The sequence below is a fragment of the Sporobolomyces salmoneus genome, assembly GCF_050403485.1.
Source record: "Sporobolomyces salmoneus JCM6883 DNA, S_salmoneus_JCM6883_v1_ctg68, whole genome shotgun sequence".
Lineage (NCBI taxonomy): Eukaryota > Fungi > Basidiomycota > Microbotryomycetes > Sporidiobolales > Sporidiobolaceae > Sporobolomyces > Sporobolomyces salmoneus.
The window spans coordinates 10077-32853 of NW_027481095.1; the positions used below are offsets into that span (position 1 = coordinate 10077).

At 50.6% G+C, this 22777-nt stretch overlaps 7 protein-coding genes across 7 annotated transcripts; 2 read left to right on the forward strand and 5 right to left on the reverse strand.

The window, feature by feature from the left end:
• Positions 1-2217, forward strand: JCM6883_004447 (uncharacterized protein; the record flags this gene model as incomplete). Its single annotated transcript, XM_076634689.1, has 7 exons — positions 1-24; positions 94-588; positions 645-712; positions 780-956; positions 1034-1278; positions 1338-1588; positions 1657-2217. The coding sequence occupies 7 exons, from the start codon at positions 1-3 to the stop codon at positions 2215-2217; spliced, it is 1821 nt and encodes a 606-aa protein (XP_076485306.1).
• A 2230-nt stretch (positions 2218-4447) lies between these two features.
• Positions 4448-6754, reverse strand: JCM6883_004448 (uncharacterized protein; the record flags this gene model as incomplete). The annotated part of the gene is made up of 10 exons (XM_076634690.1): positions 4448-4828; positions 4904-5102; positions 5170-5314; positions 5379-5457; positions 5515-5669; positions 5738-5843; positions 5900-5996; positions 6078-6451; positions 6529-6588; positions 6737-6754. 10 exons carry the CDS (start codon positions 6752-6754, stop codon positions 4448-4450), a joined length of 1614 nt encoding a protein of 537 aa, XP_076485307.1.
• Positions 6755-8554: 1800 nt separating this feature from the next.
• On the forward strand, positions 8555-10924 carry JCM6883_004449 (uncharacterized protein; the record flags this gene model as incomplete). Its single annotated transcript, XM_076634691.1, has 9 exons — positions 8555-8635; positions 8698-8947; positions 9015-9210; positions 9320-9442; positions 9552-9676; positions 9752-9922; positions 10011-10187; positions 10283-10525; positions 10587-10924. The coding sequence occupies 9 exons, from the start codon at positions 8555-8557 to the stop codon at positions 10922-10924; spliced, it is 1704 nt and encodes a 567-aa protein (XP_076485308.1).
• Positions 10925-11102: 178 nt separating this feature from the next.
• Positions 11103-12938, reverse strand: JCM6883_004450 (uncharacterized protein; the record flags this gene model as incomplete). Its single annotated transcript, XM_076634692.1, has 6 exons — positions 11103-11687; positions 11755-12118; positions 12195-12343; positions 12438-12496; positions 12579-12743; positions 12830-12938. The coding sequence occupies 6 exons, from the start codon at positions 12936-12938 to the stop codon at positions 11103-11105; spliced, it is 1431 nt and encodes a 476-aa protein (XP_076485309.1).
• A 329-nt stretch (positions 12939-13267) lies between these two features.
• On the reverse strand, positions 13268-16611 carry JCM6883_004451 (PX domain-containing protein; the record flags this gene model as incomplete). The annotated part of the gene is made up of 7 exons (XM_076634693.1): positions 13268-13327; positions 13392-14056; positions 14134-14284; positions 14355-14614; positions 14680-15035; positions 15105-15637; positions 15697-16611. 7 exons carry the CDS (start codon positions 16609-16611, stop codon positions 13268-13270), a joined length of 2940 nt encoding a protein of 979 aa, XP_076485310.1.
• Positions 16612-17644: 1033 nt separating this feature from the next.
• JCM6883_004452 (uncharacterized protein) lies at positions 17645-19078 on the reverse strand (the record flags this gene model as incomplete). Its single annotated transcript, XM_076634694.1, has 6 exons — positions 17645-17959; positions 18024-18053; positions 18121-18306; positions 18457-18725; positions 18799-18965; positions 19041-19078. The coding sequence occupies 6 exons, from the start codon at positions 19076-19078 to the stop codon at positions 17645-17647; spliced, it is 1005 nt and encodes a 334-aa protein (XP_076485311.1).
• Positions 19079-20521: 1443 nt separating this feature from the next.
• On the reverse strand, positions 20522-22668 carry JCM6883_004453 (uncharacterized protein; the record flags this gene model as incomplete). Its single annotated transcript, XM_076634695.1, has 3 exons — positions 20522-20742; positions 20836-22503; positions 22563-22668. The coding sequence occupies 3 exons, from the start codon at positions 22666-22668 to the stop codon at positions 20522-20524; spliced, it is 1995 nt and encodes a 664-aa protein (XP_076485312.1).
• Between the last annotated feature and the right edge of the window lie 109 nt (positions 22669-22777).

Below are 22777 nucleotides of genomic sequence, written 5' to 3' on the forward strand. Positions count from 1 at the left end.
ATGGCTAGCGAGGCTTTGATTGGTGTCAGTCTTTCGAATCTTCTCGACAAAAGCCTCATCATTCGAAACTGATCAAGGCTTCTCTCTCTTCAGGCCTTGGAATTGACCATTCAGAGAACTCAACTACGACCGCACGAAGCTATTGCACTTACCCGTATCGATCGCGCAAGTCGAACCGCCCTTCTCCTCTTCATCGCCAATCTTCGTTGCATCACTATCCCTCCCCCTGATCCCACCTCGAACTTCATCACCTTCGAATCCCGCCTATCGCTCTACAGATCTCTGTTCCCTCTCACCGCCATCAAGAAAGCCGAGGAGCTGTTCTTCTATCCGAAGCGACATCGTTGGGAAGACTCGCGGGATCCAAACAAAATCAATTACTTCGAAGTTGATTGGAAAGAGGAAGGACCGGAGGAGGAGGACGAGGAGGAGGACGAGGAGGAGGAGAAGGAGGAGAAGGAGAAGAAGGAGAAGTCGACGGACAATAGAAACGGAGGTCAGCGGAAGACTCCATTTGGTCCTCGCACCGATCTTCAAAGGAAGTACCTCGACGGAGTTGCGACAAGTGCGAAGGGGTTGTTCACTAAGGTAAGAGCGTTCCACTTCCCCCTCTGCGCATGTAGCTCATGTCGTTTCTTCCTCAGACGGAGCTTTCTCGTGGTCTCGCAAGATTTGAGGAAATGATGGCTCGCGAGGACCCCAACAAATTCGAGTAACTCCCAGTCTCATTTCCGCTTCATCTACGATGAGCAAGACTCATCTATTGTCATCTCTGATAGACTCCTTCACGGTCGCTCTCCGGGTCTCAGCCTCGACCTCGTCGAAAGTTGTCGCTCACGTTCGTGGCCAAGGTTCTTCCTCGAGAAAGTACCCGGCTGTGACTTCTCGTACGGATGTCTTGCCTTCCTCGACACCTATCGACGATGTCGAGGAGATCTGAAGCTTCAAATCAAGTCGTAAGCTTGGTTCTCGGCTAGATCGTGATTTTTCGAAAATGGTCAAGCTGATCTCCTCTTTAATGCCCTTCAACTAGTCTCTTTGTCGAAGTTGACATCGATCTCTCTCGCTTCCGAATCCTCCTTACCCCCAAATTCACGAAGAGCGCCGAATCGATGGAGGATGTCTCGAAAGGGACAAACATTTACCGATGGCAATGGCACGATTCCAAAACCGACATCACCTACTTTGATGTTGGTTATTCTACCAACCCTCAAGCACGAATTAAGGGTCATCAACGCCGACCGGTCAATCGCTTGGTCAGAGCAATGGTCGCAATTCGTTCGTTGATAATTTTGCACCTCTCGAACGCTCAAACGAGCTGACTTGTTTCATGACAGCTCACTTCAAATGGAACAGGGTCAAATCTTTCATTCTTTACACTCAAGCATCAAGTGCTCCCGCCGCTCTCGGATTCGCCTCGGAATGTATTTTTAACATGTTATTCGGAAGCACCGATACGACCGATGTTCGCACAAAGGGTCTCAACGTGAACCTCCTTGATGGCTGTTCTGGGACTACCGCGTTATCTGAAGATGAAGTTATTGATGTCATCCGTCGAGCGAAAGAGTTTTTCGAGAAAAACCCGTCGGTAACTTCGGTTTCTCTGCTTTCTTGCGATAGCTCCACGATGGCTGATGTGGAGCTTCTCGGGCTTAGATCTCCCTCCCTCCGAACCGCTCTGTGGCGACTCATGATCCGTCCTTGATGTCTTACACCAACGGAATCACAAACGATTCTGATATCTCCGCTTCGACCCTCTTCGCTCTTCTCACCGGTATCATCTACCCTCGCGTCGCCAGAAAAGCTTACTCTAACCCGCTCACCCGTCTCCCCCCTTCCTCATTCCCTTTCAAAATCCCGACCGCACTCTTGTCGCGAAAGGAACAACTCGCAATGGAGAACTACAACAACGCGACTGAAGAATACGGGACCGTCAAGCTCGGTAGCTATAACGGCTACGACCCTATCGCTCGCGCAAAGAAGACGAAGAGGGAACGCGAGGAGATGGAGGAGAACGATCCGGAGATGTTGGCACTCGCCGAGGAGATCAAGGCCAAGAAGAAAGTCAAAGTGGAGTCCGATCGGGCGGAAATCTTTGCAGGAGGAGAGGGGAGTCGATCGGGACAGCGAATTACGGGGAGGAACGGTGCTGAGAAGAAGAAAATGCTCAACTTCGCTCAAGGGTTGGCTGAGACTTTCAAGCGCGAGGAACAATGAGGTATGTCCTTCCCGAGAGCTCGCAAGGGTCTTTCTTGTCGCTGACCTTGTCGTCCCGACTCTCCTCGTTTAGTTACCCTTTTGCGATACTTCGAATTCTTTCTTCAAGTCGTCTTTCCCGCATCGCTTTCACCGCCCAGTTTTACTTCACGAATCTTTCCACTCTTCATTCTCTGTCGAACTCTTTCCTTCATCGTAGCTATAACCGTTGCTCCTCCCGAATCTGCTTCTCTCTCCGAAATGAGTCCTTGCCTCTAATGCTGTGTCATTTCAGCTTGATGTTCCCCATCCGCAGTATCAGCGAAAGAGTGCCGCCCGAACGCTTCAGGTTGAACGCCTTTGGGAGAATACAGGTCGACGAAAGGGAACGGAATTCTGAAGAATTTTGTCTGCAATTTTCATCTCGACGAGGAATCCATCGGAGCGCTCTCATTCTCACAAGCGAAAGACGTGACAATCAGAGTAACCGTAGAGTAGGAGTCAGGCCAAGACGAGTCGAGAAGAGCTCGAGAACGATGCGAATTCTTCCGGTTTCTGTTTCTCCTCCGGCTCCATCGTACTTCCTCCTCCTGCGCCTTCAAAGATGTCTTCAACCTTTTCAGACGATTCTCACGACAACTTCAACGCCGCGCTCGTCTCCCGCAAACGGGTTGCAGGCTCTCAAACTCACTTCATCAATTTGAACTCGAACGTGCATCTTTCTCGACCTCTGCTTCACCGAGGCTTACGACCAGAGGATACCTGAACAGGTCGAAGACTCGCCTCGCTCTTCCGCTGAGCCAGAAGAAGATATCGGAGGTCAAGAGGTAGATTGGAAGCAGCTGATCTTGGGTTGAGGGCTCGTCGCTTCGGTGATGCAGTGTATGGAGGAGTCTTGTAAGTCAGTTCGTATGGTATTGTAGCTTCTCGCGTAGCTGACAACTGGGTGGTCCTGCTCTTACAAACAGCAAAACCCGTTCGTTCGCTCGCTCATCTCGCCTGTACACCACGCTCTTCCAATCGTGTTTGCGCGACAAGTTCAGCTAGTCCGACAAGATCAAGCTGTGTGGGAAGGAGGCGGAGAGGGGCTGGAAGTTTCCGATTTACTTACGGTCGGTTCGAGTTCAGTCGAATTGTTCAATTGAAACTCGAAGCAGTCCAGATCAACTCTGGTAACAGTCTAGACGAGATCGATGACCATATGCTGATCGCCGAAATCGAAAATCCTGATGCGAAAGCGATTACTTTCCTCGAGAAAAACGACAGCATGCGTCGACTTCGGCAATTTCTGGCGCTCTCGCTTCACCCTTCTGTTTCCTTCCCGAACTTCCAGCGCCTCCATCCATCTACAAGTATCTCAGCAAACTTTCGACGCTTCATCTGAGCTAGCTCGAGTCCCTCTCGCCGTTTTCGTTTCTACTTCACCTCAATCTCTACTTTGCTTTGGGAGAGCTGCTCGGATCTGTCGCTTGCGCTGCTCATTTGACCAAGTGTCCTATTCCGGAACGCCTGAAACTTTAGCTCGCTCGGTAAGGGTAGACTGATGCGGGTTGATCGTCGAAGAGCAACCTCGCGGGATTCGCAACTTCCGCTCGTTTGTTCCGGGCTGGCCTCGTTCGTTCTCTTGCCATCCTTTTCTCGCAGTAGCCTCGTCCTATGGACATCGGGGCGAGAGCTTGTCTACGATAAGGGTCGATATGCGATGAATCGTATCAGACGACCGAAATCGAAAACCAGCAGCCGCACGCGAACGTTGCGACTGGGGTAGAAAGACAGATTGTGCGATCACCTAATGGCGTTGACGCGGACGTCACTCTAAACGAGACAGCGCGTCGAGATCTGGAGGACGAATGAGGAAGACGAACTGCGAAGCACGACTCAAGCTCAAGTTTCTTTCGCTATTGTGTTCCCTCGCCTTTGACTTTGTCCGTCCTCGAGTTGCTGTAGCGTCTAGTTCTCTCATCGCTCTCGTAGTGCTAATACGGACAAAGTCACGAGGGAGAAGAGCACAGTAGATTCGCAAATCGAAATGTATCTCAAAGGAACGGAGAGCAGAAGGAAAGAAGAAAAAAAGAGCAAAATCGGGAGAGGTTCGAAGACAATGGAGACATTAGAGAGAGCACAGAGTATAACAGAACTTAGAAAGGGTACGGCAGAAGACAAATTGTAAAAGAAAGGGAAAACGTAAACGAAGTTGGGACGGAAAGAAAAACGAAAACAAGCTGCGAGCGCTTCCAGTCGAAGGAAAGAACTAATCGAGGGATTTACGTTGGCGAGCTCCATGAGTCGAGGTACCTCCATCCGAAGCGAGGGTTCGTCCTTTAGCAGGAGCTTTCGCGGCTTTGAATTTTTTCGTCGAGGGTGGTTGTTCCTCTTCCTCCTCGTCCTCCTCTTCTTTCTTCGAACGCTTCTTCGGGTTCTTCTTCTTCTTGCCGGAAGTTGAGGCAGTAGGGGTCGAGGCGGGAGGAGCGAAATCGACAGAGTCGAGTTTCATCGAACCTTTCGCGGCGACAGAGGCTTTGAGGATTTGTTTCATTTCGTCGAGGGGGGTGTCATTCGTGATCCCAAGGTCGGTAAGGAGACTTTGAGTAGTGACTGAGAAGAATCCGGATGAGAAGAAATCGAGACCGATCTAAAAATCGTTGCGAAAGGCGAAAGTGTCAGCACAAAACTGACTGGGAGAGAACGAGGAGGGGAGTAGATTTACCTCTTTCGCAAAGATGGCGTAGTATCCATAGCGAGAATTGATTCGAGCGTGAAGATGACTATAGGGTCTTGCCTCGGCACCTTTGACGGGAAGGACGAGATTTCCGTCGCCATCGAGAGAGCGACAAGCGAACATAACCGTCGCTAAGGTCATCGCGTTGAATGTCGTCATACCGTCCTCCAATCCCTTCTTGATAACACTAGAAAAGGTGAATCATCAGTCTCGAGCTCAAAACGCGAAATCGAGGGAAGAACGAGAAGACGTACATTTTGAGGAACTTGTCCTCCGCGGCTGACCATCGCGTAGATACCTTGACGTTTTTGTGACTGAAAGGATGGTACCAAGTACAAAGAGATTTCTTGAACGTGTAAACGTCCTTCGTATAGAGTTTGTTGTTGATCAAATACACCCCTGTCGCGAGCGAGAGGAGACGATCAGGTCAACCGTTCGCATAGCGAGTGAAGTGGAGACTCACAAGTCATGGAGAACAACCCCTCTTCGTTGGCTTCTCCCGCAAGAACCTTTGAGACTTCGGAAGTCGGATAGTTGTAGAGCTGTTTTAAATTGACGTTAGGGCGAGCGAGAGCTGGAGTAGAGAGCTAGTGACTGACTTCTGCCGCTTCCACGAAGTGTTTGATGAATTTCGCATCTCCAAGGTTCACGGGATCTTGCTTGCGACGATCGGAAATCGTTTTCGCGAAATTGATTCCAATGCGAGGAGCAACGTGCTCCTTGAAAGCTCCGGCTTCTCGACCGAGGACCAAGGCTGGTGAAAAGAACCTAGTCGTCAGGAGAAGGCTCTCGCAGATTCGAGAGGAAGCGGGAGAAACTCACAACTAAGCCAGATTGAGATTCCGACAGTCGCGTTCCCCTTGAAACCAGATACGAAGAAGTATGATGTGTTGAAGTAATCGATCCAATTCGATAGCGACAAACCTTCCTGTAAGTCGATCGAGGTCAGCAGAGAAGCTCAAAATCGGAAAAGAGACAGCTCACGATTTTGGCCGCAACACGAGAAACGTCTTTGAGTAGAGCAAGTTCTGAATCATTCAACGTTCCGGTCTTCTTGTACGAGACAACACGCTCATCGAAGCTAGGGAGGAAGGCAAGGAAAAGGAAAGAGATGAGTCAGTCTCGGCGAGGAGGAAGAACGAGAAGTGATAACGGGACTAACCGGCTTGCTCGTCGAACGTCGCCTTTCGTGCGAAGCGGTCCGAAACTACCCGTGTATCCAGCTTGACGGGAGTAGTATCGGAACCTAGAGAGGAGGTCGGAAGGTCCGTTCTTGCCGGGAATCGCCTTTCCGGGTTCGGGAGCTCGACCTCGGACTTTGGCATAAGCACCTTCACCTTTCACACCGTCGAAGAGGAGCCTCGAGAACTGGTTGAGGATGGGGTTCGTCTTGGTGTCGGTAGGGGCAATGTGATGGAGAGCACGAGAGAGTTCGGATTGAACGATCTTGGAGAGGGTTTTCCCTTCGAACGTGATGACATCGGAGTCGAGAAGGGACTTGAAACGCTTTTCGAACTGTTGGAAGAAGGGGAGCTCCTGCAAAGGAATCGGAGTGAGCACAAGGGAAGTCTTCCCGTGTGGGGGAAAAGAGAGAAAAGAGAGAAAGAACTTACTTCAGCGTTCGGAGCGCGGGCTTGGGGTTGGAGAGCATTCAAAGTGGCGGGAAGATGATCCTAGGAGTCGTAGAGAAAGACATGAGAGGGAATGAGCGAGAGGGAGAAGAGCGAAGGGAGCGAGCGAGGGGAGTGAGGAAGAGGAGCGAGGAAGGGGCGTGAGCTTCTGAGAGGGGAACGGAGAGATCCGCGGAGTGAGTAGACTCACGTCTGGTAGAGCGTTCATCGTGGTAAGTGAGCGAGAAAACGGTGAGGAAAAGAGAGAGGGAGAAAGAGAGCGAGGAGGAGAGAGCGAAAAATTCGCCTCAGTGCTCCAAGATTCTCCCGAGAGCTCCTTTTCAAACCGTCGCTTCGCTTCAACATACATTCACTCTTGACTTGACCTGGAACCACCTGAGCCTATTCCGAAGTAGCCTCACAACCCTTTCGCACGAAATATACCCATATTTTGGTTTCATCCCTTCCTCTTTTCGATCCTCTCCCTCGTGTAATCATCATCACGAGCTTCGCCTCCTGCTTACCCTAGCGTCGACACGTCGAATGACGCGTTGAGCGTTACCTTAGAAGCGCTCGAGAACCGGTACCTTCGAGAGTTCGTCCCGAAAGAGTACCAGAAAAAGACAATACGGCGCTGAAAGCGACAGAGCTCCGTGAGGTTCGGAACGTGTCTCATCTGTACCTGCGAGATCTCTCAGAGAAGAGCGAGATGCGAAAGCGAGCTGTATTGCCGCAATCTTCCTCCTGTTTTCCGGAAAAACCAAATTTCGCAAACGATGCCACAAATTCTCGGTTCCCGTGCCCTGTAGTTGAATGGCTCAAGCGTTAGCACGCGATGCTCCATACCAGAATATAGAGAAGGGGAAGTGACTCACCTGCCATCCTCCTATAGATGAAAGACAACCTTTCCTTTCCCATTTCGCCGCGAGAGTGATTCCCAGTTTTCACTTCCTACAATCCTTCCTTCAATATCTAAAAGTCCTCCTCTTCCGTCTGATGACCCTTCGACACCTAGTCGACATCGTTATCTTGCTCGAAATCGACAATCGCAAGCTCGATTCGTTTTCTTCGAGTGACCTAAGTTTGCTCGAAGAGGAGAAGTAAGGGAAGAAACGAGTTACTCTCGGTTCGACTCATACACAAAGTAAGACTTTTGCCTCAACTCACCTTGAATCGACCGGATGAGAACCGACTCTGCTCTTTCGATAACACGTTGATCTTTCCATCTCTCGTAGAATATCGATCATCTCCAGCCTCGACTGAACTCGAAATATCTCGAGTTCAAGTCTCTGAACCAGAGTATCGATTGTTCGACTCGCCGAGTAACACCAACGACAGAGAACCGTTCGAAGATGTCGAGTCGAGAAAACTGTTTAATTCCCGTTTGGAACGAGTCCACGTTGATCTTGACGGGCGAAAGCTTTGAGCAACCGGCGAGACCTAATCAGAGAGGGACGAACTGAGTCTGGAACGATTGGAAACTCGAGGGTTAGTGAGACTGAGAGGATGAATCGAGGGGGTCAACAAGAGAAGAGAAACCTCACAAATCGAGAATCGCGAGAGTGTTTCGACTCGACGAATGCTGTTCCTTTCCTCCCCATCCTACTGCTCCAATCAAGGCGATCGCACGGAGCGGTAGAGCCGATGCGGAAGCCTCTTGAATCCCCCCGAGTTAGCCGTCTCCTTCGGCGCCGATCCCCGGAGCCGATGTCCACGTCTAGCAGCACCAGAGGGCTACCATAGGTGATAGTCGGTTCGGAGCAGTCAGCCAGAGCAGGAGGAGGATCTGGAGGAGCGAGTGGAGATGAAGAAATCGATGGAGTCGGGAATCGGAGCGACCTGTCTCTGCGAAGGGTACGGCTGCGTCGGATCGAGAGGAGACAGGTCTCTGTAGGGCTTGCGATCCGGATTTTCGAACTGGGCTGAGTCGGATAGTGAAGCGTTGATCAGTAAGCCATTTTCGGAGTTTCGATCCCGAACTTGCCGAACTTCTTCCTCCCTCCTTCTCCTCACTTACCCATAACGCATCATGATGGATAAACCGAATGCCATCGACCTGAGCCACCATCTATCAGAACTCTCGAAGAAACGAGTTGCTTCCCCCTTGAAAGTGAGGCTTATCTCTCATCGCGACCTCGTGTCTCCCTTGCTGACTCTCCTTCCTCCATGTAGGGGATGTACAAATACTTCCTTCAACCCGGTATCATCCAACTAAGTGGAGGCCTCCCGCACCCCTCGGTGTTCCCATTCGAATCGATCTCAGTCTCATCGTTGAAACAAAACTCTTTCAAAACGGCCCCTTCTCCCGGTTACGTTCAGTCTTTGTGGAATTGGATCAAGGGAACTGAGACGGACGAATGGAAGATCTCGAAGTTCGAGAAAGACAAGACTCGAATTCAACTCAGCACCTCACTTCAATACGGTTCGTCTCCTCTCCCTCTCTCCCTTCTCTCCTCTCACTGACGGACCCCTCCTCTCGACGAGAGTAGGTACCGCTCAAGGACTCCCCTCCCTTCACGCCTTCATCGACGAATTCGTCGCGCACGTCTACGATCCAGCTTACTCGGATTACAAAACCGTGATCAACGCAGGTTCGACCGACGCTTGGTCTAAAATCGTCACGACTTTATGCGAACCTGGCGATGGTGTATTGTGCGAGGAATGGACTTATCCTTCCGCTTTAGCGTGAGTTCTCTCCCTCTCTCATGATCGAGTTTTTCGTTTTTTCACTTCTCCTCGAGTCCCCAACAAAACAAGCTGACATTCCCGTGAACACGATGATGATGATGGACAGTACTGCTTGGCCAAACGGGATGAAACCTGTACCGTTACCGATGGACGGAGGAGGATTAACCGTTCAAGGAATGGAAGATTTACTTTCTTCTTGGGATCCCTCGAAACACGATGGAATGCCTCGGTGCGTCCCATCTCTCTTCCCTCCCCTTCTCCCATTATCCCCTACTCTCCATCTCGACGGAGACTTCGAGCTCGTAACTGACAATTTGAGGTACGATTTTGTGAGATAGACCTCGAATTCTCTACACGGTACCAGTTTGTCAGAACCCTACAGGAGCAACTATGACCCTCGAACGTAAACGATTGATATATAACCTCTGTGTCAAATACGACGTCATCATCGTCGAGGATGATCGTACGTTCCCCTTCTTTCCTCTCTCTCTCTCTCCGCTCGTTCTTTACTGACGATTCTTTGAGCTGAATCGAGTAGCTTATTATTTCCTCCAAGCCGGACCCTATTCCCCTCCTTCCGTTCGCGCGAGTTCGACTGATGCTAAAAGGAGTCACTCTGAAACGGACGAAGAATTCCTCGAGAGTCTCGTTCCGAGTTACCTCAAGATTGATTTCCAAGGTCGAGTAGTTCGAATCGATACTTTTTCGAGTACGTCTCCCATTCCTTCTCCCTTCTCCCCTCCCTTGTCTCTCTTGTTCTCGCTGACTTTCAACGCTCGCTTTGCGCTCGCTCTTAGAAACGATTTGTCCCGGTTCCCGACTCGGATTCACCGTTGCCTCCCCTCTCATCGCCGAACGACTCGAAAAGGCCAACGAATCTTCTACTCAATCGGCTTCCGGGTTCTCTCAAGCACTCGTAGGGAAATTGTTGGCAGAGGAATGGGGTTTGAAGGGGTATTTGAGGTGGTTGAAAGGTAAACAAACCTCTCTCACGCTCATTTTTTCTCTCCCTCGATCGATCGAAAGGAGATGCAGACCTGACGTGAACTTGTGTGCGAGGATGGAACAGGTATCAAAGCGCAGTACAGAGATCGAAGGGATCTCATGGTCGATCTCCTCGTCGATTCGACGAACGCTGGATTGGAAACTCGACACTCTTCATCTTCTTCGGACGCTTCCAATGGAATGTACGAACTCTACACTTCGACGGGCAGGGACGAGAAAGGATTCTCACTCGTTAGGACCGGCGGAGAAAAGGAGAATGGAGGGAAGAAGATCTTGAGTTTCGTTGCTCCCGAAGGAGGAATGTTCAGTGAGTTCCCTTTCTCCCCTCTCACAACGACACCCGTGCTGATGCGCCCGCTCTCGTTCAGTTTGGTTACGTATTCATTTCTCCCAACACCCTTCTTACGGTCGTTTATCCCTTTCCTACCTGCTCCAATCCCTCTGGACCGATCTCGCCGAGCATTCCGTCCTCGTTGCCCCCGGATCAATGTTCTCCGGTCGATCGTTCCCTCCCCCAATTCCAACCGACGAATTCGCGCTCAACTCGGATCACTTCGATTTTTCGGAACAAACCTGGATCGATTCGGTAGATGAGGAGGAAGGGGATGGATTTTTCAGGGTAGCGTTTTCGACGGCAGAGGAAAAGGAAATGAGGAAAGCTACGGAAATTATCGGGAAGAGGGTAGAGAAATTCTTCAGATCTTGAACGATCGCCTCCCTCTCGTCTCGCAAACGGACAAACTTGTTCTCTCTTTTTTTCTTTTCTCGCTCAAGGTGTAGACATCTCTCTTCTCTCTCTCTCTCGCTCTCTCTTCTTTTTCCTGTCTCTACTTTTTGTGTTCGTTGTGCAACTAGGTTTTCCATTCCCATTTAATCACTCATTCTCATTCAGTCTCGTTCTCGTAAACTTTTCTCCCCTGTACCCAAACCCCCTTCCGATCCGCCTCATTCCCATTACACCACCATTTCTCAACCTTCTCCTCCCATCCCAACTCTCCAAACCAATCAACTCTCGACCCTTTCCCTCCGATTCTAATCAATTGCGCATCGAACGCCCATCCAACTCTCAATTGTCCAACTCGTCTCGTCTCGTCTAATCCTAAAGCTTGTGCTCCTCCCAACGTCGCAAGGTAAAGGGATTCCTTCCAACTGATCGCCAAACTCTCCCCTTTCTCGTCGGCGCTCGAGGAGGAGATTCTCGCTCCCTCTCTCAGTTTCGACACTCCAACACTCCACCTCATCCCCTCATCCAATCCAACCCTATATCCTCCACTAATATCGCTCCCCAACCCTACCTTGACCCCTTCGTTCCATGCCTCTCTCAAGGGGAGTTGTCGTTCGGGAGAGAAATAAACGTTCGAGAGTGGACAATGAGAGATCGAGGTAGAGGTAAGGGAGAAGAGTAGGAGATCGGAGGGGAGGGAATGGGTACAGTGAGCCATCAACGAACACGGTCCTAGGAGCCCGAGCTGAGGAGACGCAAAAAGAAAGGGGGAATCAGTTTTTCGTGAGAGAGCGAGAATGAGGAAGACTCACCTCGTTGAAGTATTCGACGTCGGTTTGACCGTTCAACATCTCTTTACATAATTCAACCTCTGCTTTACTCTCTGCCAAATGACTCTGCACTCTAACTCCCTCACTCTTCGCAATTTCTTTCAATCCGACCAATAATTCCCTCGTACAAGTCGGTACGAACCTCGGTGTAACGACCGGTTCAACCAGCCTCAGATGCTCTGGTATAGATGAATTGAGATCGTTGATGAGCGAGATGAATCGACGAGTTTCGTCGAGGGATGTTCGAGTCGTTTCGACGTAGAAAGAAGGAGAATTTTGATCCATCGACACTTTTCCGATTTGTCCTCTGATGCCCGCTCCTTGAAACGTTCTCGCGAGTACCATACTGTGCCCACTCTTACGTCCATCAGCTCGATCTTCTCGTGCAGAAGAAGCGAGAGAGAGCAAGAGGGAGAACTTACTTTGCCTCAACTCGAATCGTCCCAAAAACACTCGCAGAAGTCGTCCCATTCTCCCTCAACCTCTCTACAAGTCTCTCATATACTTTCTTACCGTAACCCTGAGGATCTGAATCGATTCGGGACTCGGCTTTGAACGTGTAATGCTCGAGCTGAAAATCGAAATCAAAGTCACAACTTTCCCGAGTCAGCCAGGAAGGAAGGAGACAGGAGAGGAAGGAGAAGGAAGGAGGAAGGAGAACGGACCCATTCCATTAGGGGTCGATCGAGCGCCATCCCAGCGTTGACGTATTGAGGCGCATGAACTGCACGTCGAAAATTCTGCTGAGCGACTCCACTCTCCGTCGGAATCGACCGCGCACGCTCAGAGAGTAATCCTCGACGTACTATGAGTATCCACAAACCCCGGTACCAACCACCCATCCTCCCCAATCTGTACAAACCTCCCTCTCCCAATCTCTCCATGTCCATGTTGAACCAACCTCAAATACTCCTTCGACGTCTCTTCCCGCTCCTCTTCTAGATGGGCGATGGATCCTCTCTTATCAACGACTATCAATCACTTTCTCCCATCAGCTCGAGTTGATGCAGAGACGCTAAGGAGAAAGAGAGATGAAGAATCGGGAACTTGAACTTGCCGAGTACGTGAGAAGGAAGGATCGAGAGCGTACGATCGAGCTCGGGAGTGAGGATCGTACCGTGAAAGATCCAGGCGATTTCAGAGGCAGCTAGCGGAGGGGTCGACATGAGGTGGGAGAGAGAGGGAAGAAAGGGAATTCAACCGGCCGAATGGGAGAGATCTCACCCGCTGTGCGGAAAGTGTGACATGAGACAGAGCAGCAAGGTAACGAGCGATGAGAACGGAGTAACGAAGCGAGAGAGAGGTTAAATCGCTAAGAGAGAGAGAAAAGTCGAAATCCTTGCGAAAATCTCGCAAACGAGCACAGAACGTCTCTCGCATCGATATCAGCAGTGCAAGGAACGTCCTCTATACATATACATGACACGGAGCAACTTATAGGCAAAAGGGGTATCGAAAGAAGGGTACTAAAAAAGGGAAAGAAAGAGAGAAGAAGCTAGGTGGGTTTCATTCGAGGTTTCTGACTTCTCCGAGCGTCATTCAATTCCGATCGAACCTAGATCAGCATCCAGTCAGTCAGTCTCGAATCATCACACGGAGTAGAGAGAGAGAAAACTCACAAGTTCGACGAAGATTGGTACGAGTTGAGGAATATGAAACAGTTTCGGAGGTTCGATCGGAGTTCTATCCTTCTTCTTCGATCTCTTCGAAATCTGCGGTCCTGTCGTCGGTTCAATCTTTCCTCCATTTACCTGTCCACCCGTCCTGGTCGTCGTCGTCGATGTCGATGTCGTCGGAACCCGTTGTTCATTCGACGAAGAAGCGTCCGAATCTTCATACTCCTCTTCCTCCTCGTCACTTTCATCCTCTGCCTCTACATCCTCTACATCATCCATAACTTTCCCAATATGTAAATTCTCCATCACGGAACTGACAAACGCCGCATCTACGTCCCTTTCGGATTCTTTACCCTTTGTCATTCTCCTCGTCATTCGTTCATGATGCGCCCATTTCAACCTCCTATGATACTCGACTATCGCATCCACTTCCTTCAATACTTCTTCCCGTTCTTTCCCTCCCACCGGGAGAAGGAAATCGAGTGAAACTGGGGAAGGGAGACCGTCTCGGACGAAATTGATAAAGAGTTCGATCCAGGACATGAGGTTATCGAATAGACCTTCCCCCTTTGAGTGAACTTGGTGGACGAAATGGTAGAAACGGGATTCGTGACGGGCGACGAGATCGACAAAGATTTGAACCGTTCGTTGAGGATCCGTTAAATTCGCTAAATAACCGCGAGAAAACGAATCTTGGTTAGCTCGTTGCTTGAATCATGGCTCCTGGAGAGTACAGGTGACTCACCTTCTTCAGCAGATTCAACAGTCTTGATGAGATCGTTCAAGAAAGCTTGCAAGTCGCTTAGAGAATCGGCAATATTCGCCGCTTTGTAAACTTTCGCGAGAGGTTCATAGAAAATCGTGACGATGTCCTTCAACAATTCCGACGTACTACCCTGTATCCTCCTCTCTCTTCTTTCGTCAGTGTTGACTCCTCTCGAGAAAAGCGAGTGGAGATGGACTCGCCTCGAAAATCAACTCAATCAATTGTTCCTTATCCCTCGCTTTCGTAACCAATCGACGATAGACATGTAGATCTTCATAGAGCCACGCATCGTCATTATCGGGTCCTTCGTCGTCTTCGGGGTCCGAGAGTTGGTCGCGTTCGAGTTTGTAATCGTCGTAAGCGACGGCGCATCGAGCGAGTCTTTGCATCGTTCGAGCGTCGAGTCGAGGTGCCAAAGAGGATCGTAAGATGACCGTCATGATATCGAGGTTCTCAGCAGCTACTCACAACTCTATTCAGTCAACGAAAGAGAAAAAAGGAAGAAACGAGTTGGGAGAAACTCACCTGCATCAGCTCTCAATTCATCCTGTTCCTCTCTCGACATCTCGACAAACTGTACGACCTTATCACACAATCTCTCATCCCCAACCTTCCTCCTAACCATTTCGGCATCCTCCTTCAAATCCCTCACCTCGTCGTTCAACCCACTCGAAAACATCTTTTGTAACAAACTCGTCGATCCAAACGGTCGAGCCAGGAACAAATCCAATACCGATCGAACCATCGCTACGGGGTTCGAGATGCGTAGGATCCCGCGGAGCATGAAGTAGGGCATGAGTCCGTGCATGCGTTTGAGTTGAGCAAAAACGGAGGAGGAGTTGTCGGATCCGAGGAATAATTGATAAATCGTTGAAGCGAGACTATCCAAACACGCATCAGCGACTGCTCGGAACCATATCGAGCGAGAGCGAGAGAAGGAGAAAACTCACGAGATCCTAGCCCATTCAATCACTTTCCTATACTCAATCGGTAAATCCTCTACATTCTCCGTCTGTCGAATCGTCGCAAACACTCTCGTCAATCCATCATGTTTAACCAATTCTTCCCTGAATCCCCTCAAATAACTCTCGAGTTCCTCTACTCGATCCTCGACTTCAGTTCGAAACGAATTCGCTTCTTGTTCTCGAATTCGATCCATCTCGTCTCGAATCAAGATATCGTGTTCCTCTTTCGAGCTCAAATTGATCGGGGACTCGAGGAGGAAAGTTTGAAATGCGGATGAGGAAGAGAGGACTGGATTCGAGAGGAGATGTCGGAGGTAAGCGCGGAGAGTTAGTCGATTTCGTTCGCGAGCGAGGGAAGGAAGGTAAGCGGGATCGTAGGAAGGGGTAGAGAGACCAGAATCGTCGCCGATCGAATTGCGAGGTGAACTCGTAGGTGATGCGGCGGCTTGCATTTGAACTGAACGTTTGTCTTTCGCTGGAGGACCTTTGACATCTTCTTCGACGCATTCTTTTCGTAGCTGTTAAATCGAGATGATCAGTAATCACTCTTGGAGTCGAGCGTAGCGAAAGTGCTCACCGTTTCTGCTAGTCGAACGAAATCCCCGTATCTCCTCGCGACGAAAACGTCGTCCTGGCCCTTTCTCCTCGTCCTAACGATAAACTCTTCATGACTCTTATTCTTGATCCTCCCCTTGACGACGACGTTCCTAACACTAACGACATTGATCGAGAAATCTTCTTCCTTCGGATCAGCCTTCGTCAAATTCCCCCTCTTCTTCGTCGGTACTCCTCCTCCTTGTTGTTGTTGCGAAGCGGGTACAGCCGTATGCATCGATCCATCATCCTCGATCCTAACCACTTCTTCCCTCCCACCATTCTCCGTCAATTTAATCGCAGCGCTCATCACCAATCCTAAATGTTTCTCAACTTTTCCCGCAATCTTCTTCCTCTTCGTATCGCCCTCCCTTTCATCCGAAGAACTGATATTCCTCGAAACGAACGAATAAACGAAAGGTTGTAATTTGTGAGAGAAGAAAGTCGGAGGACATCCCGCGAGGAAAGGGAACGAAAGAATGAAATGATTGAAGACGAATTGTAGGAACGGTAAATCCGTTTGTCGTTCTTCACTCTGTTGTTCCTCTAACGCTGCTTGAGATCCCGGTGTAGGAGGAGGTACGGGAACTCCATTAACGAATCTTGATTTAGGGAGGAAAGGAGGACCGAGAACGGAAAGAGCGCCGGGAGAATCGAGCGTAGTCAACTCTTTGACGAATTCGAGAGTGACGAGTTCTCGTTTGAGGTAGTGAGCTCGAAGTGGAGTGAGTTGGAGTGGATCGTGAGAGGGTGGTTCGAGGGAGGAAGCGATCGAAGGAGAATAGAGTCCGAGGTCAGAGGCGAGCGAAGTCGATCGAACCGGTCTTTGGCGACGAGGGGGAGCTGGTTCGGGGACGAGTAGGGAAGATTTGCGAGGAGGTATAGGAGGTTGCGACATCGCTCAGTAGCAAAGAAGAGGAGAACTCGGCGAGGGAAACTGCGAACAGAAGAAGTCGAACGAAAGAGTCAGCCTCACTCGACTTTAGGGTGAGTAGTTGTCTTGATCTCGTATGCTTTAGTCTAACCCTTCCTTCCCACTCATTCGGACTGATCTCTCCCCACTCCGAGGTCGATTCCGTCATTCCGTTTCCAACCTTCTCGTACCTCCACCAGATCGAGACTTGACTGCCCTATCCTACTTTTGAAGTACTTTAGATCTCTCGCGACGTTGTCCAGCTTGCGTACTCGAGAGGCTCGGCGAGAAAGGCGCAGTTATTGATGAAAGCTAATTACCTCTTCTCAAACAGTTCCTGCACTTCGTGAGATCGACCGTGGGCTAGTGATGGTCTGACTGAGTCTACTGGGCGGCGGGAGACGTGAGATTTGTTGTTGGCGGTGAAAGGAAAGTGACGAAACTCGGAAAGCTCTCTCGCAGTTCATTCAAGGCATTTTCGCACCAGTGGCTGAGCCTATCGGACAGCCTAATAGGTCTGAGCTAGAATGCAAGGCGAACCGGTGAAAAATCGCGGAAATTTGCAGTTGAGAAACACTGACTTTCGAGTCGGAAGCTTGCAGTAAGCGACGATGGACATTCTCTGCACTACGTGTACGCGAACAGGAACGACGATTGTCTTGCTACATAGCGGAAGCGCAGGGACGGTTGCCGAAAGGAAGGGTGAACGTTCGCACAAACTTCTTGAAACTCTCTCTCCTCGGCTGCGTTCGCACCCTCTCTTGTTGACGGCGGAGCTCTCTCGGTCGCGACTAGCTTCTCCCGGTTGGCAGTAGCATAAAAGAGTTTTGATTTTGCATATAAAGGGGGGAAGGGAGAAAGAAAGAATAGAGAGTCGGAAGAAACCATCCCCATTTTTTACTCGAAACGACTTCCTCCTCCAAGAGCGTATCGCTGACGATAACTGAATTGCTGACGAGCGCTAAGCGAATACGAGGTATGTTGAGGGTGCTGTGTCATGAAGAAAAAGCGTTCGAAATCAGCTTTCATGATTCGAACGACACTCGAAAGAGGAAAAACTCGCCGGAGCTCCAGTCCCAGACGGTCTCCTCGGCAATTCTGGGATACGCGGCAGCTCGAGCGAAGGCACTGCGACACTCTGCATAGGCGTAAGGCGCATGAAATCACTCGGTGGCGCCGGGAGAGAATGGTGGTGGTATTGAACAGAATTCGGCAGGAACGGATCGAGGCGAGGATGGGTAGCATTGGGCGAGAGGAATGGGAGAGGAAGGCCGGGAGCGGGAGGAGGTGCGGGAGGAGAGGGATGGTCTCGTTTGACGAGATCACCGACTCGCTATTGAGAAAAGGAGAAAGATCAGCGGACGACCTCGATCTCTACGAAAAGTACAAAGCCTTACGTATTCGATAGGTTCGTGTTCGAAAGACGACTGCAAAGACGATTGATTGATGAGCTATGAGGAGCGGATGAAGGAAGAGAGAAGAAGGAAGACTCACCGGAGTCCACAGTTTACCGTGAGTCTCGTCACTCTGCGCAATACGACTACGCAAGAGTGCAGTGAACTTGACCTCCTCGTTCATCGGGCTCGAGACTTTCAGAAGAAGGTACGTTGTCCACGGACTAGAGGGCGCTCCGTCAATACGATCGTCGTCCTCCACTACCTTCTTTCTATCAGGACCGACCTGAGCGTAGATGCCTTCTTTTTCGACGTTCAGTTATTGAAGAGTAGCGTGGTAGGTTATGCCGTTAAACTTCGTTGGGAATGAGATCGAGAACGAACCATCTTGCGAGAATAGTCGCGCCGAAACTCGCGACCGGTTGCCTAGACGAACCTCCAACGAGCGAGGATAGGCAATAGCAGTAGGGAGCTGCACAAGTTCCAATTCTAATCCTAGTCTAACTATCGAAGGTCTCGTATCGAGCTCCGCCAATACTCCAGTCCACTTTGCATCGGCTGCCGAGGTTTGATCGTCACGTCGCGTAAAGATCTTCAGTGGGATCGGGGCCTCTTGAAACGCTGGGAGCTGGCCGTATTGTCTGAGTGAATACTTGACTCGAACAGGAATTGCTTGAACGTCGATCGCGACGTTGACTTGCATAGCTAACAGCCGCCACAAAGCTGAGTCAGTTGATAAACTGAGCAGTTTGCGAAAACGATTGGAAAGAGGGCTCACCGTTCGAGTACGACTGTTTGTGAACGAGAGCGTTCTTCATGAGCTCTCGACCAGTGGGCGGTCTTTGCCTCCAATCAGGGTGAATCCTGAAATGCTCCCAGTGCTGCTCCGACGGAAGAGCTTCGATCATCTCGGCGTAGATTCGGACGGCCTCTTGAGCGAGAGCCCTGTGATAAAAGAGCAGAGAGAGTGGTCAGAGGCGAGCTCAAACAGCGGTGGGAGTGAGTGGGTAGGTCACGTACTTGTCATGCTCGGATATGTCCTCTAGAAAGATCGTCATCGAAATCGGAAGAGAGGAAGGGGAGAGAGAGGAAAGAGAGAAAAAGACGAACGAAAGAGAAAGTAGGGAGCCCCTCGAACGAACCCCGTCTTCAGCGCACGGCGATCACGAACGCGAGCTCGGGGATACGGACAACGGAAAGTCCTCGTCTGAGCGAACCGGACTCGCGAGAAGAGATCAAAACGCACGCGGAGTAGACTTGGCAAGCAACAAGTCAGAGCTACCGAGCAGCAAGCCCAAAATTATCCTGAGTGTAGGTGCAGGGTATCGGAGAGGTCGAAAGTCTGGGCGAGGTGTGAGAAGGAGGAGAGGAAGGAGGGAGAGAGGAGATGGGAGATCAAGCGTTCGAACGGGAACGGAAGCGGTCAGGAAGTCTGAGGACACTCAAGAGCATTTCATACTATCTATCTAGGTTCCCTCCAGTTTCTCCTTCGACCTGCAGACGCCGTGGATGTCGAGGTTGTTCGAGTTGGCTCGGATCAGTAGATGGGCTGTCATCGCGCGGTAAAGCGAGCCGAAATTGCTGGGATGGGCAGGGTAAGTGAGTCGTTGAGTCGATGTTGCTTGGAGGCGGACGAAATTCAGAGCGAAGGTGGAAGGTAGAGGTGAAGGAGAGAAAGCGATTCTTCGCGAGGTGCTGTTTTCGCAGAGCAGCCTTTCTTGCTGTGTTCGCCTTTCCGAATCCAGTTCGTCTATTCGCCCTTTCGTAACATCCAGGCCGCGGAGAAGAAAAATTATCGTTGAGCATGGATTTTTCGCAGCTATCGCGCTCAGGTTTGCTTCGAGCTCGACCGGAAAGCCTGCGAACCGCTGCAATCACAGACAAGGCATAAGGGACGAGGTCCACGTCTCAACACAACAAGCCGAACGAGAGGCAGCGACGAGAGTCGAGGATATTGAGCTTGCTTGTGCAAACGAGTATTTCCACAGGGAAACGAACCTTTCCAACCACTTCCTCCTGCCGCTCGCTCGTCATTCCTTCGCGCACACTCTTCTCGACAGAATATGAGTGTCATTCGAGACCCGTTGTGCAACCTCAGCGCTACGTCGCTTAGGCTTCGCAAGAACTGAGCTCAAACGTTTCTCAAAACACCCGAAATGCTTCTATTTCTCGAGCTCCGCCTCAGGATCGCCGCCAATATCTCGAAGCTGAAACTAAGAGATCTCGATAGAGCTTCAGCCGGATCACTGCGACAGAGAGAGTCGTGCGGCGAGAACTGCGTAGGGGCCAAATTCGAAATCATTGAACGACGAGCTCAAAACTCTCGGTTTGTTGTTCAGCTCTTCCGACAACGAGCACTCCAACGGATGGAGACAGATCAGGTGCTCTATTGACAAGGGAAAGAAAAGAAGAACGACAACAAATTATAACCGCAAAAACGTCAAAACCTCAAGACACAAAACACCTATTTCATTGTTCACGCATCACTCGTCCTCGTCTCCTCAATCACTATCACTACTATCCTCCTCCTCCTCCTCGTCTCCACTACTCTCGAGTTCGACTCTCCCAACTCCAATAACGGGACTCGCCGTTCCTCCTCCTCCTCCTCCTCCTCCCGCCGCAATCGGGACTCCGTTATTACTCAATGCTCGTTGATGTAGCGCTGGATAGTTGGAACCGTATTGAGCTAAACGTTGAGCATCGTACGCTGAGATTGTTGAACCTACTCTCGGAATCGAGCGAAGAATCAGTATTCTCGTTTCTCTCGAAAACGATTGCGACGGCGAGAACGCTGGAGAGGGAGAGCGAAACTCACCTCCCGCTTGACCCGCTGTCGCCCCTGCTCTGCCGGATCGACCCGATCCAGCTTTCGCTAACGGAACCGATTGCGATGAACCCTCCCTCGACTGCGGCATCGCCGGATGAGGTGGCGCCAATCCTTTCCTACTGACCATCGGTCTCATCGGCTGATTCTGTCCCGCTCCTCCTTGTCCTTGAGGCGGTACGTTCGTTCTACGTCCTTTCCCGCCTGAACTCATAGCGACTTTTCCTTGATTCTGAGCCATCATTGAAGCATTGATACTAGCCTCTAGCTCATCATTCGAGTCGGAGTCGTCGTCGGAGGAAGAGGATGAAGAGTCGGAAGAAGCTTGATCCTCTGGTAACAAACTACTCTTCCTTTTCTTGATCGGTACGTTCGCTGAGGAGGCGGGGAGTTTTCCTCCAACCATAGGTCTTCCCCCAGGACCCGTAGAGGAAGGTTGTCGATGCGTCGTCGTCGGAGGTCTAGAAGAAGAGGAGGGAAGAGCCGGTAAAGAGGGAGTAGGGACGGAGACGGGGGAAGAAGGGGGATCAATGATATTCCGTAGAGAGGTCGAGAGTCGTTGATGATTAGACGTTCGGGATTTCTGCTCAGTCGACTTTGAAGGAGGTTGTGAGACTGGAGCTGGGTTCGCTGGGAGGGAAGGAAGGGAAGAAGGAATCGGATTCAGATTCGGGTTCGGGTTCGAAGGCTGAGATTGTGATTGAGATTGAGGAATCGAAACATCTTCGAAATCATCGTCATCGTCATCGTCATCTTCTTCGTCGGAGCTCGAATCACTGGCAGCAAGATCGGTACTAGCAGAAGGGGGAGGGTTTCGAGTTGAAGAAGCGGGGATTTTCGAGGAGAATTGAGGACGAGGTTGAGTAGGAGGTTGAGGGGATCGAGGTGCAACGACTGCTACAGGAGTGATAGTGTCGGCTTTCTTCTTCGGTAGAACGAGTCCAGCTCCTCCCGAAGCAGAAGAATTCGACGTCGGCTGAGCGAGTTGAGCTTGATCGATTTCCATTTTATTCCCGTTCGCGCCTCCATTCTCTGTCCCGAATGATAGTGACCCGAAATCTTCCACTTCCGTATCTTTCCCCTTCGCAATTGGCGTAGTTGCCGTACTCGTCGAAGCCGGATTCCTCAGGTACGAAGGAACATTCGCCAACCTCGGTTGTGTCTCATCGTCCTCTTCTTCCTCCTCGCTATCCGCTCCATCCCTCATCTCCGTATCCCCCTCAGTAATCCCCAATCCCCCTCCTCCTTTCGATCCCAACTCGAAAGGATTCAATCCCTTCCCCTCCTTCTCCCAAAACTCCTTCGTTTTCTTTCCCAATTCCTCTCCCGTCGGGACGCTCGGGACCTCTTTCGGAAACTTGTTCAATCGATCCGGTTTGAACGTGAGTGAATGAGACGAAGGAAGAGGAGAGGAAAGAATCCAGGAATTCGTTGTGGGGGACCAAATCAGAACGAGTTCGGGAGGCGTTGACGCAATCGGATTGGGAGATGTCGGTGCAGGGGAAGTGTAGTTATGTGATTTTGAGGAGAGAGAGGAAGTTGAAGAGGAGGAGGATGAGGGAGAAGAGGGAAAGGAAACGTGAATGAATTTTTGATCGGAAGAGGTCCAGATCGTGCCACTTGGATTCGCATCAGTCAGGGGATTGGGTTGTGATTGATCTACTCAAACAAGGGTCAGTTACCTGCAGTCAGAGGGGGAGAGCGCGGAGGAGACGGACATTTAAAGGAGAAGAGAGTATCGTCGTCGGGAAGTAAAGTGGATCGGTTCGCGTAATTGAGGAACGATTCCGAGAAGTGTATATCGATCAATCCATCTGAATCCATTCGGCAGGCGTTCGTCGGATGATGAGATGAAAGGGAACCGAATCGTTCGCGTCGTCTCTCTCTCCCTTTCTCCCTTCACTCTTTCGAACTCGCTACTCGTACAGTCGCC